Source organism: Panthera onca, chromosome D2, assembly GCF_046562875.1.
Source record: "Panthera onca isolate mPanOnc1 chromosome D2, mPanOnc1 haplotype 2, whole genome shotgun sequence".
Lineage (NCBI taxonomy): Eukaryota > Metazoa > Chordata > Mammalia > Carnivora > Felidae > Panthera > Panthera onca.
In genome coordinates this window covers 85,377,973-85,397,147 of record NC_138349.1, presented here as the reverse complement: position 1 = coordinate 85,397,147, position 19,175 = coordinate 85,377,973, and the positions used below count along the sequence as shown (strand labels likewise).

At 38.7% G+C, this 19,175-nt stretch overlaps 1 protein-coding gene across 6 annotated transcripts in view; it reads left to right on the top strand.

Moving 5' to 3' along the window:
• The window catches only part of PCDH15 (protocadherin related 15), a 1,703,323-nt gene that overhangs the window by 1,308,935 nt on the left and 375,213 nt on the right, over positions 1–19,175 (top strand). For all 6 annotated transcript variants that reach the window (XM_078434112.2, XM_078434113.2, XM_078434110.2 and 3 more), the window contains one exon: positions 9,811–9,919. In XM_078434112.2, coding sequence (XP_078290238.2) covers positions 9,811–9,919 — 109 coding nt within the window. The remainder of the gene's footprint in view (positions 1–9,810; positions 9,920–19,175) is intronic.

Sequence of the window (19,175 nt, the reverse complement as noted above, 5' to 3'; positions counted from 1 at the left end):
CATCATCCTCAGTGGAGAAAAACTGAGAACTTTCCCTGTAAGGTCAGGAACACTACAGGGATGTCCACTCTTGCCACTGTTATTCAGCATAGAATTGGAAGTCCTATCCTCAGCAATCAGATAACACAAAGGAAAAAAGGTATCCAAACTAGCAAGGAGGAAGTCAAACTTTCACTCTTCACAGATGACATGATCCTATATACAGAAAATCCAAAAAATTGCACCAAAAAACCTACTAGAACTGATCCATGAATTCAGCAAAGTTGCAAGATATCAAATCAATGCACAGAAATTGGTTGCATTTGTATACACCAATAATGAAGCAACAGAAAGAGAAATCAGGGAATTGATCCCATTTACAATTCCACCAAAACCCATAAAATACCTAGGCATAAACCTAACCAAAGAGGTGAAAAAATGTATACACTGAAAACTATAGAGTACTTTAAAAAATTTTTTTAATGTTTATTTATTTTTGAGAGAGAGAGAGAACATGAGCAGGGAAGGGGCAGAGAGAGAGGGAGACACAGAATCCGAAGCAAGTTCCAGGTTCCGAGCTGTCAGTACAGAGCCCAGTGTGGGGCTTGATCTCATGGACAGCGAGATCATGACCTGAGCCAAAGTGTCATGCAACCAACTTAGCCACCCAGGTGCCCCCGAAGACTGTAGAAATCTTACAAAAGAAATTGAAGAAGACACAAAAAAATGGAAAAAGATTCCATGCTCCTGGATAGGAAGAACAAATATTGTTAAAATGTTGATACTACCCAAAGCAATCTACATATTCAATGGAATCCCTATCAAAATAACACCAGCATTCTTCACAGAGCTAGAACAAACAATCCTAAAATTTGTATGGAACCAAAAAAGACCCCGAATAGCCAATGCAATCCTGAAAAAGAAAATCAAAGTAGGAGGCATCACAATCCTGAACTTCAAGCTATACTGCAAAGCTGGAATCATCAAGACAGTATGGTACTGGCATAAAAACAGACACTTAGATCAATGGAACAGAACAGAGAACCCAGAAATAGACCCACAAATGTTTTTATTTGTATTTGTACTTAACAGTATACTCCAAGATGATTTTTTCTTTATCAGAAAGACAAGAAAATAATTTTTTGCTATGTATCTACAGATGTCTTCCATGGCCAATGTGAAAATTGTGGAATTTTATGTGAAATTTTAATGTAATAATAATGAAAATTAAGCTATACTGTTTTTATGGCACTTTAATGGCTCACCCCAAAATATTCCTAGATTATCTATCAATCTGTCATATATTTATCTATCTACCTATTGATTGTGGGTTCTTCTAACTCCCTTATCCAGCCTCCATCAGATGCAACCATATCCTGCCTTTCCACGAGTCTCACCTCTGCTACATGGATCAAAATTTACTTTCTTCAAGCTATGCATACTTGAATTTCTCTGATTCTTGGTATTTTGAATATCTCACTCGGAATAGTTTAACATGTGAGTTTTCTGTCAGAGCTCTCTCTTAATATTTATCAATAGATGTCTTTATTAAAAGAATTCTAAATGAACCTGTGTACCTGTACTTTGATTCCCTGTGACTGAGCACTTCTCCATAAGAACTTCTTAATAAATTAGGGAATTATCGCAGACTTTCTGTAATCAAAGTGTAGGGAATGAGTTTATAAATTGGATGTAAAACTAATGCAGCTGAGTATATTCACTGAAAAGAATTTCACTGAAGCTTCTGTTTAATAAAGTGAAATGTTCATTCTAAGTGAATATTCAACTCTGTGATACACCATCTTAAAGTTATGTTTAAGTCTAATCATTAGATAATTTTCTTTGCAGCTTTTAGATCTAAATCTTGGTCTAAAATCAAATAGTAATGATAGGCCCCCTTCATTCCCTCAAACATTTGATCAGGTATGCAATTCTAAATAAAACCTTCAAAATTCATGTCAGTGTCACGTTTCAAGAAAAATATGCAAGATATGGTAAAATTAGCTTCCAGCTAGAAATGAAAGAAATCCCATCACTCTCTCTCTCTCTCTGCTTATAACTTGAAGCCAATTTTAATGCTAATATAATACAATTAAAATAATAAAGTAATCTTAATACTACGATCTATAATGACTTCCATTACTAAGCATGGCCCTTACTGTTTTATTCATTTATATACTGTCTTTCATGAATCCCTGTACCAATTAATGAAATGTAGATATTATTAACTTCACTATGAAAATTATGATTAAAATGCTGAGGAATTAAACAACTTCTCAAGAGGTGATATTGCAACTTATTTGGCAAGATTGGAATGTTTTACTTAGGATACAGGAGCTCGTCACTCAGTCTCCTGGAATGTTTTAGAGACTGTTTATTACACCAAAGGCCATCACTGTGAAGCACTTTGAGCCGACATCTGTGTATTCTGAGAATTCTTGTGGCCACCTTACTCTTCCCTTTAGGTGGGTGTAGTATTCTTTGTGAATGAAAGATGCTCATACAGCCTCAGTATGTGTATTTGGATGTCTTACAGGAGCCCAGAGAGCAAGGCTAGGTCAATGAGGCTCGTGAATACCCTGAATAATACAGAACTGAGAAGTCTCTTATTCAACAGTTCTTAGTGCCTGTGTAACACATGTATTTCTGGTGCTGTCGATACAACCGATCCCTGTTCTCAAGAAAGTTCTAGGCAAGGAAACTCAGACACATGGTTCTAGTGAGTGTTAGATAAATTTTAATAAGGAAGAGTGCAATATTCTCTGTATAGAAATGCATAAGGGAAACTATCAGGTATACCTCAGGTAAAAATATGTGGATGGGTAGAGGAAATAGACAAGTATAAAGGGAAAGAAAAATGGGGAACTGGGAGAATGAGAAACTTTTCTTCAGCAAGACAACATTAATAGGGTCTAAATAAAAGCCATAGAGTAGGATATAATATTTATTGAACAGTAAGCTGATAAAAAGACTTACACTGTGATATATGGAGAGCTCTTATGAACCAGTAAGGCAAAGTAGGAGAATGGACAAAAGACATGAAACAACACTTCACAAATGTCCAACATTCTAAAACAGTTCAAATCACTGTGAGGTAACGATGCGTACCTACCGAATGGCTAAACTTACAACTGTCAGCAGAGCAGTGGACCACTCACAATAGAACGTGAGCTCACACAACAGGTTTAGAAGACTTAAAACGGCAGGGACCTAGCCCATACATGCGTGTCTGACAATTATATTCTTATATTTCACACAAACGCCTTCATGTGTAAGAACACACGCAGAAGGACATAGTGCTGTTTGTCACGGCATGCCCTGGAAACAACCCAAACGCCATCACCAGTGTGAAAAGGAAACAAAGTTGGGGGTGTCTGTCTAATGGAACACAGTACATCCATTAAAACGAGAGTGCAGGGACTACACTTGATGTACCTAACTCCCACATGCATGCCGACCAGGTAAGACATAATAATACTTGAACAAAGTCAGTAATTAAATGACATTGTATAGTTCTATTTGAAATTAATCTATGATAATAGAAAGCAGGCCATCTTTAGAGTGGAAGGAGCAGGAGCGATTGATAGAAAATATGGAGAATAGAGGGCTTCTGAAATATTGACGATATTCTAGTTCTTAATGTCATGGCATTTAGAATTAAATACGACTTGGTGATAGTTCATCAGGTTATGGATTTATGGTTTATAAAAGTCTGTCATATATAGCCCTTCCATACAAAGTTTAGTTTTTGAAAGCAAGTTGTATTTTGTTGCAACAAATAATCCTTGTAAACACATCCCTGAGCATACGTTTCATTATTTATGTAAAATAAATTGCTCAAAATGAACTACTGGGACCTTATGAAGATAAAAAGCTTCTGCACAGCAAAGGAAACAACCAACAAAACTAAAAGGCAACCAACGGAATGGGAAAAGATATTTGCAAATGACATATCGGACAAAGGGATAGTATCCAAAATCTATAAAGAGCTCCAAACTCCACACCTGAAAAACAAATAACCCAGTGAAGAAATGGGCAGAAAACATGAATAGACACTTATCTAAAGAAGACATCCAGATGGCCAACAGGCACATGAAAAGATGCTCAACGTCACTCCTCATCAGGGAAATACAAATCAAAACCACACTCATATATTACCTCACGCCAGTCAGAGTGGCCAAAATGAACAAATCAGGAGACTATAGATGCTGGAGAGGATGTGGAGAAATGGGAACCCTCCCATTGCATTTGTGGGAATGCAAATTGGTGCAGCCACTCTGGAAAACAGTGTGGAGATTCCTCAGAAAATTAAAAATAGACCTACCCTATGACCCAGTAATAGCACTGCTAGGAATTTACCCAAGGGATACAGGAGTACTGATGCATAGGGGCACTTTTACCCCAATGTTTATAGCAGCACTCTCAACAATAGCCAAATTATGGAAAGAGCCTAAATGTCCATCAACTGATTAATGGATAAAAAAATTGTGGTTTATATGCACAATGGAATACTACGTGGCAATGAGAAAGAATGAAATAGGGCCCTTTGTAGCAACGTGGATGGAACTGGAGAGTGTGATGCTAAGTGAAATAAGCCATACAAGAAAGACAGATACCATATGGTTTCACTCTTATGTGGATCCTGAGAAACTTAACAGAAACCCAGGGGGTGGGGAAGGAAAGAAAAAAAAAAAGAGGTTAGAGTGGGAGAGAGCCAAAGCATAAGAGATTCTTAAAAACTGAGAACAAACTGAGGGTTGATGGGGGGTGGGAGGGAGGGGAGGGTGGGTGATGGGTACTGAGGAGGGCACCTTTTGGGATGAGCACTGGGTGTTGTATGGAAACCAATTTGACAATAAACTTCATATATTGAAAAAAGATAAATAAAAAAATAAAGACAATATCACAAAAATAAATAAAATAAAATAAATTTCTTTAACTAATTCAAAAAAAATAATAAATTGCTCAAACTACATTTATTAGGTCTAAGCAAATAAACAAATATCAAAGGCAAAGGCTCAAAGAAATGTTTTGTAAACAAGGTAGGTATTAGAACTATAGATCAAATATGCAATTGCAAGGATGGTCAGATGCACTTTTGGAATACAGCAGCCCATCACAGGATATATGACAAAAAATCTATCTCAAAAACTTTTTCAGAGATACTTTAGAATAAAACAAAAGTATACAATTGAAGAACAGTGTCTTTAATCTTCTGTGCTTGCCAATACATTTATTTATTATGTGTATAAATAGTTACAGATATATCTATACATAGACTACAATAGCAGCATTCTGACTGAAACTTGCTTTCTCATTCTGGTGTTGAAGATGTAGAAGGAGTAACTAACCCTCACGTACCTCAACAGTCCAATCGCCTCTTGTTATTTTCTCAAAAAGAATTCAGCAGTTGAACCTGAAAGCATTGTCTTAGATATACTGAAAAGACAAGGCACCCCTCCCGAAGAGCTAATTGGATACGAAGCTTATGTCCCTGGGGGAATAATCTTGGGTTTTATAATCATAGAATTATGCAGCATTTCTACTGGAGACAATCTTTTCGTTATTGTTTAATAGTTTCTATGATTATCTTCACGACATGAATCTCTTTATATGGAATCACCATCACTAAATATGTCAGGGAATTTAACTCGGGGGACTCAAAGCAGTGAAATGTGAATCCACTCTTCTGTGCACTTTTAACATGTGCGCATCAGCACAAACAGAATTCAGGAGATGGGACTTCTTCTCAAAGATAGGAGTTCTTCTCAAAGACAAAGAAGGCTGCCTTCTCTGCAGAGAAGACAGATTTGCTTTAGAGGCAAGGCGCCCAAGAGCTTTGCAGTGTTTGGATGCCTTTTTTATGTGTCTCCTGGAATTCAACTTGATGAAGCAAATATGTTGCAAACAGTTCCTCACTAGGCTAGGCGGTGGGTTATTAGATATTTTGTGTGCACCTGCCAACAGAGCCTTCTGTGAAGACTAATTGAGCAATTACTGCAATTATATGGTCATAAGGGAACCTTGTAATCCTGTCCTTAAGGATACCCAAGCATAATTAGGCCATGGGTGAATTTCCAAGTTCTTCAGCATAATTCTTCTTCTCTAATCCAGTGGTAAAATTAGAAGCTAAGAGAAATAAGGGGGCGGGAGAGGAACGGAGCAGTAGTTACTGTCTGCTTGAAGAGGATGGTTCTTCAAAAGAAATGCGTCTCCTAGTTTTTCCCCTTTTCTAAGGCCTGGGGAGCCTGCTCTGGCAGTGGTCACCTCAGGCCGGTTTCCTTCAGGTCTGGATCCGTGTGGTGATCTGCTACCGGGCTGGAAAATTCAGTACAATACAAATTGACATCAATGTATTTAGTAAGTAGATATTAATTTGCCAAATATTATAAATGATTGCATGTTTTTTTCCCCCATAAAATTCTTTCTTTTCTAAGCAATAGTTTCTCGCTGGCATTTCCTTGGTTAGTTGTATGTCCTTCCAATGGCTGGCTATCTCCCATACAGAGATTTTTGGTGATGGAGAAGTTCAAAACTTGATGCATCTTATTATGTTGTTTCTTCTAATGAGTCCATGTTACATTTTCCAACTCTGGCTTAAATGCTACTTATCTTTATAAAAAATTGCATTACATATTGTAACAGTAGCATTCTACACAAAACACAGTATCCTTTAATGTTACATATTACCAGGGTTAGAAATTCTCAAGATTCAAACACCCCAATCTACTTGGGAGGTAATCTTAGAAATCATAGCTGAGAATTCATCCTTTTCACCTTTAAACCTAGATTTTCTAAAAAAAAAAAAAAAACAAACAAACCTCATGAACAGTAGCCTAAGAAAAAATTTTTCTTAAGTCGCTAGTCTTTGTAAGAAAAGACAGAAATCAGTCCTAAGAAGTTATATAAGACAACTGTACTCCCAAATTTCCAGAAACTGATTGAAGCCTTCACCAAGAGGGTTTATTTATTGTATTCTCACTAGTACAATTTGCTAATTTATAATATTAAAAATAGTACAGAGTATGGAAACTACACAGTGAAACAGGACTGAACGGCTTTAATACATTTCATCCCACCTCCCCTCTTCACTTCTAGCCCCACTTTCCCGAGACAGCCACATGCTGGTATTTCTAGTTTCAATTCTTCTGATTCTAGATGTCACGTAATTCTAAACAGAGCACTTGTTTCTTTTTATTTCTTCAGTTCTCACCATACATTTATTAATAACCAACTATGAACGATGAGGAATTTAATTAGAACCTTTCCCTCCCTTTTGGTTTTGTTTATTGTGTTATTTTTAGTTTTTTTCCCCTGTTCATATGATTTTTAAAAATATGACTGAAACTCCATTTCTCATTCCAGCAACTTGTACAGGAAGAGGATTTTAAACTATGTGACTCATTACCCAAACTAAAACTGTATATGTGTTGGTCACTTAGCAGAGAAAGGTGTCAGCAGAGAAACCCAATGTGATCTGGTCATGTTTAGCACTCTCCCAGAAGACCTCAGGTTCAGTTTTTTTTTTTTCTTGTTTTGTTTTTTGTTTTTTTGTTTTGTTTTGCTTTTAATTCTAGGTAAGTTATTTCAGAAAGCAGGAGTCTAGGATCCCTTAGTATATTTCTCTGGCCATGGGAAGGAAGACAGGACTGCAAAACATCCTGAGAGTTGAATTCCCTTCGCAAGATCTGCATGCTACTGTACTTTTGGAAGACCCACCACAGATTTATTAGTTGAACCAGAACTGCAGTAGCTTGGCTGCATGCTGACTTTGGCTAACACCATCAGGCTGCTTTGACAAATGTCTAGGATGACCTATCAGCCCTCCACTCCTGTGTTCAAACATACAGACTTGAAGAGCTTTGGATGCTTTCAGTGTCAGGAGAAATACAGGATTACAGAGGAAGGAAATTGTCTGTTGGGCAGGTGTGTGTGTGTGTGGGGCGGGGGGGTGGTGGTGTGTGGTGTGTGAGAGAGAGAGAAGTGACGCAATGATAGAGTGAAATGGAGAACGAGGGACAGAAATAGGGAACAAGGGAAAGAGTTGAGGAAGACTGTTGTATTGTGATGTGTTGTATTGTGCGGAAAGAACAACAACCAAAAGAACAGTAGTCATCCTGATTTAATGGAGTGATTTTGATATTGGTTTGACATTTTCATGGATCTGAAGACACATTAAAAAGGTGAATACAGTATTGCAAAGTTATCCCTACCAGGAGCTCTTTGTTTTTAGGAAGATATTAAAAACGTTTAGGCTATGGAGAGCCTATTAGAGATTTTTAAGTCTGCAGAACCCCTAAGATGTATGTGAACTCCAAATATTTGCTCAATGATTACCTTTAATTATTTCAACTTCAAAAATTTAACATGTTTTAGCAATATACTTGTGTTTAATATAACTTACCATAACTTAATCAAAATTAAGTATTCCACATTACAGTTTCATATTCTTGCATTTCTTTTCAGCAGGCCACTACTCTACACTTCTGCTGAGATTAGAAAGTACTGATTTCATATAAAAGTACATGATACGTTTCAAGGTTCTCTCATTTGAGAAGATATAATATAAAATAACGTTGCAGTGACTCCTTAGACTGTGAAGTCAGATATTGAAATAGACATTATTTCCCTTTAAAATTACTATTATGTTTGGACTGAGGGCTTGCAGAGACTTAAGGCAGTATTTCTCAAACTGTGTTCTAAGGCAATGTAAGAGTTCAAGGAGATGTTAATGGATGATTCTAGAAAATGTGCAAATAACACCCCCTTCTTAGATGGCCATTATGCAAATTAGCACAAAAGTCTCCGAAAAGACCTGCAGGAAAGTGGATTCACTTTTTGAAAGTTTCTTTCCTATCCTGTGTCGCAAGCTTATCTGTGAAGAGTGCACGTTTGTTTTTTCAGCATATTTGTTACAAATAATGATTGATCATTCAGTACAGGGGCCAAGAAACTCTGTCCTACATACCATTCGTCTTTGTAAATAAAGCTTTATTGCAGCATAGTCATACCCACTTGGTTGATTTTGTGTTACAGTGTCAGAGTTGAGAAGCTGACATGGAGACTCTCTGTCCAGCGAAGCCTAAATATATTTATTATCTGGTCCTGTACAGAAAACTGCTTACCGGTCCTGATAGTGGAACAGAATACCACTGGACATCATATTGGCAAACACTGGCTTAGAGAAATATATTATGATTTTAAACAGAGTCCTCTTGCATATAATTATAAATTAAATTTATATGCATGTACGTACATGCATAATATATAATCAATTTCGCTATATGACATTTGCAGTGATGGGGCTTTGATTTCTATTCAGTTAAAGCATTGATTTTTAAAATTTTGTTTTTAATGTAATTAAGTGATTACATTTTTAAATGTAATTTTTTTAATTTTTTAAATTTTAAATGCAATTAAAAAGTAATTTTTAAAATATGAGTTAGGAAGAAAAAGAATGTAAATATTCTTACAAATCTTGTCTACAGACAGATAAAATTGTATTTGATAGCCTCATACTTCTGATTTAATTATCTAGGGAAGATGCAGATTCATTGATCTCTTTCTTCCTCGTCTTCCTCTTAGGAGAAAACCCTGATATAGTGTAATTACTATGACTTTTCATTCTGACCCTGAGGACACATTGTTCCCTCTTTGAATTCAAAATTAACTAGTCTAATGTGTTAAATTTCAAATCTCGAAAGCTGAGTTTAACTACTAGTTCAGGTATTGCCTAGCTGTCCAGACTGTAATGTCTAATATCTGAGTGTCAGTTCTCCATGAGGCGTTAAGAATAAAGTGAGACTAAACGCTCCCATTTTTTTTTTCCAGGAAGAACTGAACCCCATCGTGGTTACCCCGCCCATCCAAGCTGTTGACCAGGACCGGAACATTCAGCCACCAGCAGATAGACCAGGCATCCTCTACTCCATCCTTGTTGGTTCGTATCTGGTAACATTTTACACTCTCACTCATCGTTCTAGAATCATGCATAAATAGTTGTATCTAATCAAAGAAAACACCTTTAATAACAAAGATGGCCTTCTTAGAAGTTATTATTTTTATGTAAAAATAAATTCAGAAATAATAATTTTGGGGGTGCCTGGGTGGCTCAGCAGGTTAAGCAGCCGACCCTTATTTTCTGCTCAGGTCGTGATCTCACTGTTGTGAGGCTGAGCCCAGCCTGCGTTGGGCTCCACGCTCAGAGTGGAGTCTGCTTAAGATTTTGTCTCTCCCTGGGGCGCCTGGGTGGCTCGGTCGGTTAAGCGTCCGACTTCGGCTCAGGTCATGATCTCACGGTCCGTGAGTTTGAGCCCCGTGTTGGGCTCTGTGCTGACAGCTCGGAGCCTGGAGCCTGTTTCAGATTCTGTGTCTTCCTCTCTCTCTGCTCCTCCCCTGTTCATGCTCTGTCTCTGTCTCAAAAATAAATAACGTTAAAAAAAAAAAAAAAGATTTTTTTCTCTCCCTCTCCCTCTCCCCGTCCCCAGCTTGTGCTCTCTGGCACTCTCTCACAAAACAAAACAAAACAAAACAAAACAAAACAAAACAAAACCACATCTTTCCCCTCAGAATTAGCTTTAGTGAGATGTGTTAAACAAAAAATGGAAAAATTCCATTAAGGAAGTGAAACAACTTTAAAAAAATAGGATATTAATCTACATATTGGTAACTTTGTCTGTGTTCCGGCACAAAGAATTCTCTAAGAAAAATTTGAAAAAAATCCATTGAAAATGTACAGTTTGCTCTACTAGTATTTTATCATTGGTTGAAGACAATTATGTAATTCTGAGATGACATGAATGAATTAAATAAGGGCTTTTGTCACCATATGGGAGAAGGATCACGAGTACCCAAAGGGTCACAACACATTATACCCTTGGCTGATTTTTCCTTGAAAAGTTTCACAGGAGCTCTTCTGGCTCATCCTTGTACATGGACTGGTAATTGCACCGAAGCAAAAATGATGAGAATGTGATTATGCCACTCTTCCCAAATTGCTTTTGCTAAAACATGGATGTTGCTGCTTTTCATGGTTTAGAGTATCTAGAGAGACAGATGCATGGAGACCATACCTCTCTTAGTGAGAAATGGGTTGCTCTTGAAATGGGCTTCAGAATGACTGTTCAGTGGAATTCAGCACTACTCTCAACTCCTGAGCCTTTAGTCTGTGTGTATGTGCACATACATAACAATACAGCAGCCTACAAGACACCAGACAGATTGCCAAATATGATCCTATATCCTACTTAGAAATGCTGTCTGTAAAGAAAATAAAGCAGTTCTGTTTCAAGCCTTTGGTGTGTAGAACTGTGCACATATCATAACCCCATGGTAGAGATGAGATCATTACATTTTTAAAAAGTCCTTATGAACATAAGCGTCAGTCTTTGAAGTCCGTAAGGGCCTGGAGCATAGATCAAAAGAAGTAACCATTGTTCATTTCATCAACTGGAGGTTTGATCATATGTCAGTCACTGTGGTACATGCTATAGATGCAAAGGTGAGAGGTAAAAGTTCTAGGTTAGGGAGGGGTAGAGAAAATTACGTAGAAAGTTATTTCAACAGAAGGGTCAGGGTTCCCAGGTAGAACACAGGAGAGAAATTACCTAGAAAGATGAGACAGCATGTGTAAAGTCCAAAGGATGAACTTGAAAGCCAGTGTTGGAGAAGCCTGCTTCCCATGGTGGGATGAAATCCAGTGGTGTTCATGAGTTTCTTTCACTCTTAGAAATTATATTTATTTTTTCTTTTGATAAATGAGCACCTACTCTGTGGAGGGAGACAGATTCCTCACTTCGTGGAGCTGGTGTTCTGGCAGAAGCAATGGCAACAAGCAAGAAACGCATTGTGTGTTTATTGTAGAAGAGAGAAGGCGGTCAGCACTGTGGGGAAAATGGAGCACAGAGAGGTGTTGTAGTATAAACTGCAGCATTCGATAGGATGATCAGGGCACACCTCACTGAACAGATGAGATTTGAGCAAAGTCTCACAGAAGCTGACGCAGTTACCCCTGTTGATGTCTGGAAGAATAGGCGGAGATAAAAAACTGGAGCTTGCCTGCTGGGTTTCAGAAGCATCGAGGAGACCAGGAGCGTTGGAGATGAGTGAGTGAGAGGAAGTAGAAAGAGGAGGTGAGACACAGAGGGGTCAGAACTTACAGAGTCTACTATGCTGCTGATCGACTTTGTCATTTACTCTGAGCGAATGGAGAAGCCAAGGTAGTAATGAGAGCAGAATGATGCATTGGCGGCCTGTATCACCAACCACCAATGTAGGATGATCGATGGTCCTAAACAATAGACACAACCTCTAGCACTGTCTTTGTTTTTACAAATAAGTTAAATAAAATGATGTCATTTATAGCATTTGCACTTCTAGAGGACGGGGCCTTGTACTGATAGTTTGAACTGTATTCAAATCCTGACTGTAACACTTATTAATCATATAATGCTAGGTGAGTTACTCATCTCTCTGCTTCGGATGGCTCCTCTTTAAAATGGAGGTTAGGGGCCCCTGGGTGGCTGAGTCGGTTAAGCGGCCAACTTTGGCTCAGGTCACGATCTCGGGGTTCATGAGTTCGAGCCCCTCTGTTAGCACAGAGCCTGGAGCCTGCTTCAGATTCTGTGTGTTCCTCTCTCTCTCTCTCTCTGCCCCTCCCCTGATCGCACTCTGTCTGTGTCTCCCAAAAATAAACAAACATTAAATAAATAAATAATAAATAAATAAAATGGAGTTATTAAAAACAGACCTTCTATAAAAAGGTTTTGAAAATTTGATTCAGTATAGGTAAATGTGTAATAATGCCTGGGAAAAAGCTAGTGCTCAATAATGTTAATTCATGTCACCATTACCATTAGGAAGAAAAATCACGTTTCCTAAGTTAGACAAGACTGGTAAGAACAGAAGCACACACACACAGAGAAACGTACACAACAGGATTTCCATGGCTCTGATTTTCCTTACTTGGCAAGACCTTTTCATTTTCCTTAAGTCCCCCCTGCCCAGTAGTTCTGAGTGCAGGTCCCTCAGAGCTAGTTTTCTCAGCCTTCATGTGGACAGCTCCCCACTGCTCTCACACATTCTTGGCGGTCTACTTACTAAATGGGAGGATGTGCATGTTCAGGTGTGCAGAAGGGCCATCCAAGGACTGTTGCCAGTTCCTTCACTGGTCCTACCATAACTATCGTCAATGGTGGAATTACTCTTCTACCACTGATCATCCCCAACAACCTCACCCTGTGTCACCTCAATCCACTATTTCCTAGAGGTGTCCATTGGCTTTCTTCACAGAAAAATGATACCATTCTACCTGTGAAGGATGGGATTAGCAGGGATACTCTGAGTGAAAGATATTCAGAGTATAAGCGATTGAAAACTCAAAAAAAAAAAAAAATCCCTCAAAATTGACTCCTGCCTTAAAATGGAAATTCCTTTATCCCAAAATGGGAGGACTTTTGGAGGGAATAAGTAAAACTCTGATAGTCAGCCTAACTGATGCCCCTTCTGTGTCTTACTATTAGGACGATGAAATTCAGGTTTAAGTTGGAGGATTCACTAAAGGACAACAACAACAAAAGTGACAATAAAATCTCAAATGATTAAGTACAAAATAGAATTTTATGCTAAACTAAAATTTTCCATAAAACTGACATAAATTTAGATGAACTGAATTTTTTGGGGGGTACTTACCATTTCACAAACACTGAATTATATATTTAAGAAAGTCCTTGTTACATTCAGTATAATAAAATCACAGTACAAGTAATATTAGATTAATATTTTGATAATTTAAGGAATTATTCCAGGTGAAGTCATTGAAAATAATCAAGGAAAGACTTGTGAAAATTTTCCCTTCCCTAAAAGCTGTGACAAACTAGTATAAACAAAAGTGAAGTCATAATTTTGGATCATTAATTGCTGAATTAACCAAGTCTTACAGCAACCCAGGGAACATTTATTCAAGAAAAACAGCTGACTCTTGGTTGTGTTTTTTTTTAGCTTAGTGGAATTTTTCATTTGCCTGAGTCACATTGCCTGCTAGTTAGTTCAGGAGTAGCATTAAATACAACAAACTTGGAACACCTGGGTGACTCAGTCGTGTCTGACTCTTGATTTCAGCTCAGGTCATGATCTCATGGTTCATGAGTTCGAGCCCCATGTCAGGCTCTGTGCTGACAGTGCAGAGCCTGCTTGGGATTCTCTCTACCCCTTTCTCTCTGCTCCTTCCCTGCTCACACACACACATGCTGTCTCTCTTTTCCAAAATAAATAAGTAAACTTAATAAAAATAACAACCTGCATTCCCAAAGTATCTTGACAGTCTCTTGAAAAACAGAACAAAACTGGAGCTCTTCCAAAGCCTCATTTCCAAAGAAACATCATGTGACCTGGCTGGTGGGTTCCCAGAAGAACCCATATAAAAGGCTAACTCAGATTTCACCCAGCACAAAACGTCTTGTTTGAGGGATGGTTAGGGAGCAGTGGGGAAGGAGTTTCTCAAAAACAATTACAGGCAAGTGTTTTAACTTTGTTGCTGCCTGAAGCGATAGACAAAAATTGGAACACGCAATTGGCTAACCAGTAAGCTTAAAAAGAAAGTTAGGAATGATGTCCACAGGGTTTGCAAAAACTTTGACATATTTGTAGGAATCTTGGAAGGACAACAGTAAGAATAGTAGCGTGTGAATTTTCAGAAAACACCTGAGAAAGTCTTAAGTTTTCATATCTGGCTTACCTGGAGTTTCTGCCAAAGCAGAAAGAAAAGACTAGGGTGGAGCTCTAAACAGCAGAATTAAGGACTAACTGTGATCTAACATCAGCCAAGTGCTCCCAAACAAAGACTAGGATAGTTATTGTTTCCAAGTATGTAAAAAATCTCTGCCCCATCATTAACTAAACACTAAACCGAGTACAGGATTCAGTGGCCCCACGTGACAAAGCAGGCATATTTTAGAGGTATCAGTTCAGAAAGCATTACTTGGAAAAACAAATGAGCAGCATCTTCAGCAGACGCTGGGGAGGGAAGAAATCTGATGTTCAGTGTTGTCACATAATACTGTTTGAAATGACCAGCTTTTAAGAGAACCTGGGACACTGGAATGAAACAGGGAAGAATGGCTGATACACAGGGAAAATAAATCAACAAAAGTGTTTCTGAGAGATTCTAGGCATTAGACTTAACAAGACTTTCAGTTGGGTGTTTCAAAGATGTTCAAAGAGCTAAAGATGATCATGTGCAAGGCTCTAACGAGACAAAGAAGGGCATTTCCATGACCGTCCCCACATCGTCATTAACAAAGATATGATAGAATATGTGTTTATGTCTAATAATATAAGAAGTTCTCCTAACTTTTAGTTTATAATAGCAGCTTGTAATTTTAGCGTTTTGTAACGCTGGGTGCTCATACCAGAGCATCTACTGTATGACAAATAATATGTATTAAATACAACATGTAGATAAGCATTACATACTAAAATGTAAATATAAAAATATGATTAATAGCTACTTTTGCTTATTATTCAAAGTCAGTGTGGTCATTATGATAATATTATGTATATTCTGGCAATTAAAGAGTTGGTAGAACACATTGGTGAATAATGGAAACACCACATGCACCTGGGTGGCTCAGTCAGTTGAGCCTTCGATTCCTGCTCAGGTCATGATCTCGCAGTTTGTGGGTTCCAGCCCCATGTCAGGCTCTGTGCTGAAAGGTCAGAGCCTGGAACCTGCTTCGGATTCTGTGTCTCCCTCTCTCTGCCCCAACTCCCGCTCACACTCTGTCTCCCTCTCTCTCTGCCCCAACCCAGCTCGTGCTCTGTCTCTTTCTCAAAAATAAATAAACATCTAAAAAAAATTTTTTAAATAAAAGAAGAATGGCAATACCAGGGGCTTCTGGGTGGTGCAGTTGGTTAAACATCTGACTCTTGGTTTCGGCTGAAGTCATGATCTCACATGAGTTTGTGAGTTTGAGCCCATGTCCACTTTATGCTGACAGCTCCGAGCCTTCTTGGGATTCTCTCTCTTCCTCTCTCTCTGCCCCTCCCCCATTCACACACAAACTCATGGGGGAAACATTTTGGGGAGAAAAAATAAAAAAAGAAGAGCAACACCAGACCCACAAACCTTAAGTTCAAATAGTTTTTACAAACATGCATTAACTCTGATAAGTATTATTAAGTATTAGTATTTTTGTGCCCAAGCATACAGTATACTCATTTTGAAAAAGCCATGAGGAAGATGCAGATTTAAATATGTATTTTAAGTGGATAACACAATGAAAACATGTCCTGGGCCCCCAAATCCCTCCTTTCAATATTTTGGATTTCACAAATACTTGGAGAAGAGTCCAGAATTTTCATTTATCTGCTTTTACTTTCTTCTTTTATTTTCCCAGTGCACATACCTTATAACTGCATCCTTTTTTACATGTTGGCCTTTCGAACACGAAGTCACCTCACACATAGTCTATTAGTTCATTCCCTCAGGTCTTTCTGTTTTCCAGGATGTGGATTCTAATTCTGAGTAACTTCCACTGATTCAGAAATTTTCTTCTTTTCCTTTTTGGATTTATTATTCTCTATTATCAGGAACTTATTACTAGCTAATAAATTGCTGGAGTATTGTGGAGTATTATTATTAATATCATGTAGGCATGAGAGAGAAGCTTGATTTTATGGCACACATTATTGGGAGATGTTTCTCCTACTGAGTATTAGGAGTATCTTATTACTTAGTCTTATTACTGAGTATCAGTATTGTTCATATTTTTATGGCTTCCCCTGGAAATTGTTCCAGAGAACTATTCATTTCCAAACACATTGAACTTCTTGTCCTGTCCCCTATAAGGATCAATAGAGTAGAATAATAAGCTACAAATACTGGAACTCACAAAAATATCTGCTAAAAATGAGAGCATTGATTGATCCAAAGATAAGTATGTTATCTAGAGTAATGGGGCATGTAGGGTATATATTAGTAAAGGTACAAGTTTAAATATCCTTACAAAGAACCTCTAAAACACAGTGTTTTAAATCAAATAGAAGTATCTTTCTTTCTCCAGTCACAGCCCAGAAGGCTATGGCCCTGGGTTTGTGGGAAAACTATGATTCTTAATACTTGGTTTGCTATGTTACGCGGCCAGTGGGGGGAAAAAAAGATAACGTTCAGGGCAATAAACTTTGTGGAAATGAACCAAAATTCATCAAAACATGAAGACAGTGTAAGCTGAGGAAACATAAGGGAAGCTGTAGAGACAGTGGTTAGTGCTTTAGTTGTCTGTTCTTGTACAATAAACCACAGATATTAGTGACCTAAAATGGCAGCTATGGTATTTCTCATATTTCTGTGGGTTGATTGGGATCAACTGGGCAGTTCTTTTGTTTCACACGGTGTTGTTGAGGCTACTCAAATGTGTGCATTCAGCCGGGAGCTAGCCAGGGATATAGACATCCAGTGTGGTTACACCCCCCTTCCCCCCACTGGGCTTACCTTATTCTGTAGCCTTTACCACAGCTCATTGACTTTTTAGAAAGTAAAAATGAAGGCTACCAGTTTTCTTAAAGCTTGGCCCCCAAACGGAATGGTATCATATCTGCCACCATTGGTCAAATCAAGCATGAATCTAGCCCCTATTCAAGAAGAGGGGGGCACCTGGGTGGCTCAGTCCATTAAGCATCTGACTTCGGCTCAGGTCATGATCTCGCAGTTCATGAATTTGAGCCCCACATGGGGTTCTGTGCTGACAGCTCAGAGCCTGGAGCCTCCTTTGGATTCTTTTTCTCCCTCTCTCTCTCTGCCCCTCCCCTGCTCATATTCTCTCTCTCTCTCTCTCTCTCTCTCTCTCTCTCTCTCTCTCTGTCTCTCAACAATAAATAAATGTTAAAAAAATTTTAATAAAAAAAAGAAGAGGGAAAATACTGGGCGGCCTACGTGGCTCAGTCATTTAAGAGTCACATTCTTGATTTTCCGCTCAGGTCATCATCTTATTGTTCATGAGATTGAGCCCCGCATCAGGATCCTGGCTGACAGCATGGAGCCTGCTTGCGATTCTCTCTCTCTCTCTCTCTCTCTCTCTCTCTCTCTCTCCCTCCCTCTCCCTCTCCCTCTCCCTCTCCCTCTCCCTCTCCCTCTCCCTCTCCCTCTCCCTCTCCCTCTCCCTCTCCCTCTCTGCCTCCCTCCCTCCCTTCCTCCCTCCCTCTCTTTCCCTCCCTCCCTCTCTTTCCCTCCCTCCCTCTCTCTCCCTCCCTCCCTCTCTCTCCCTCCCTCCCACTCTCTCCCTCCCTCCCACTCTCTCCCTCCCTCCCCTTGTCTCCCTTCCCCTGTGCCATTCTCTCTCTCTCTCTCTCTCTCTCTCTCTCTCTCTCTCTCTCCCCCCCACACCTGCCCCTGTGCCATTCTCTCTCTCTCTCAAAATAGATAAGTAAACATTTAAAAAACAAGAGGGAGAATAGACTCTGCTTCTTGGTGGGAAGCCCAGAATTTGTAGCTGTCTCTAATCTACTTCAGGTCATGTGTGTTTATGTTAGATTAAGATAGTAAATAGTTGGATTGAACAAGTAACTTTTTCATTCCTTGCCCCATGAGTTAAAAATAGTTGAGTAAGCCCTGTAATGTTTAAACATTGTGCGTGCATTACCATTAGTTCAAACTTCAATGTTCACCATTTGCGTAAAGTACTGATTACTATTAATTACATTGGATGTAAGTCCGCATTTCAAGTAATTCTACAAATTGTTTAAAAATGTCAGGCTGGGGGTGCCTAGGTGGCTCACTTGGTTAAGCTTCTGATTCTTGATTTCGGTTCAGGTCATGAACTCATGGTTTTGTGAGTTCGAGCCCTGTGTCAGGTTCTAGACTGACAGTGCAGAGTCTGCTTGGGACTCTCTTTCCTCCTCTCTCTATGCCCCTTCCGTGCTCATGCCAACACTCTCTCTTTCAAAATAAATAAACATTTAAAAAAATTGTCAGGCTGAGTTGATGTCCTTGGGTCTTCAGGATGTGACCTAATAGCATGATTCATTTAGTCCTTGTACTAGGAGCATGGGGGTGAGCATCCTGTCCCTTCGTGGTGTTCACTTTTGCATACATCATTAGTGTTCTTTTCCATCTGAGGTTCACTTGAAGAAATAGTTCTCAGCTGTTTATTCATTTTTGTGAATATTCGTTTGGTGAAAAATGAACTCTACAAAACACAGGT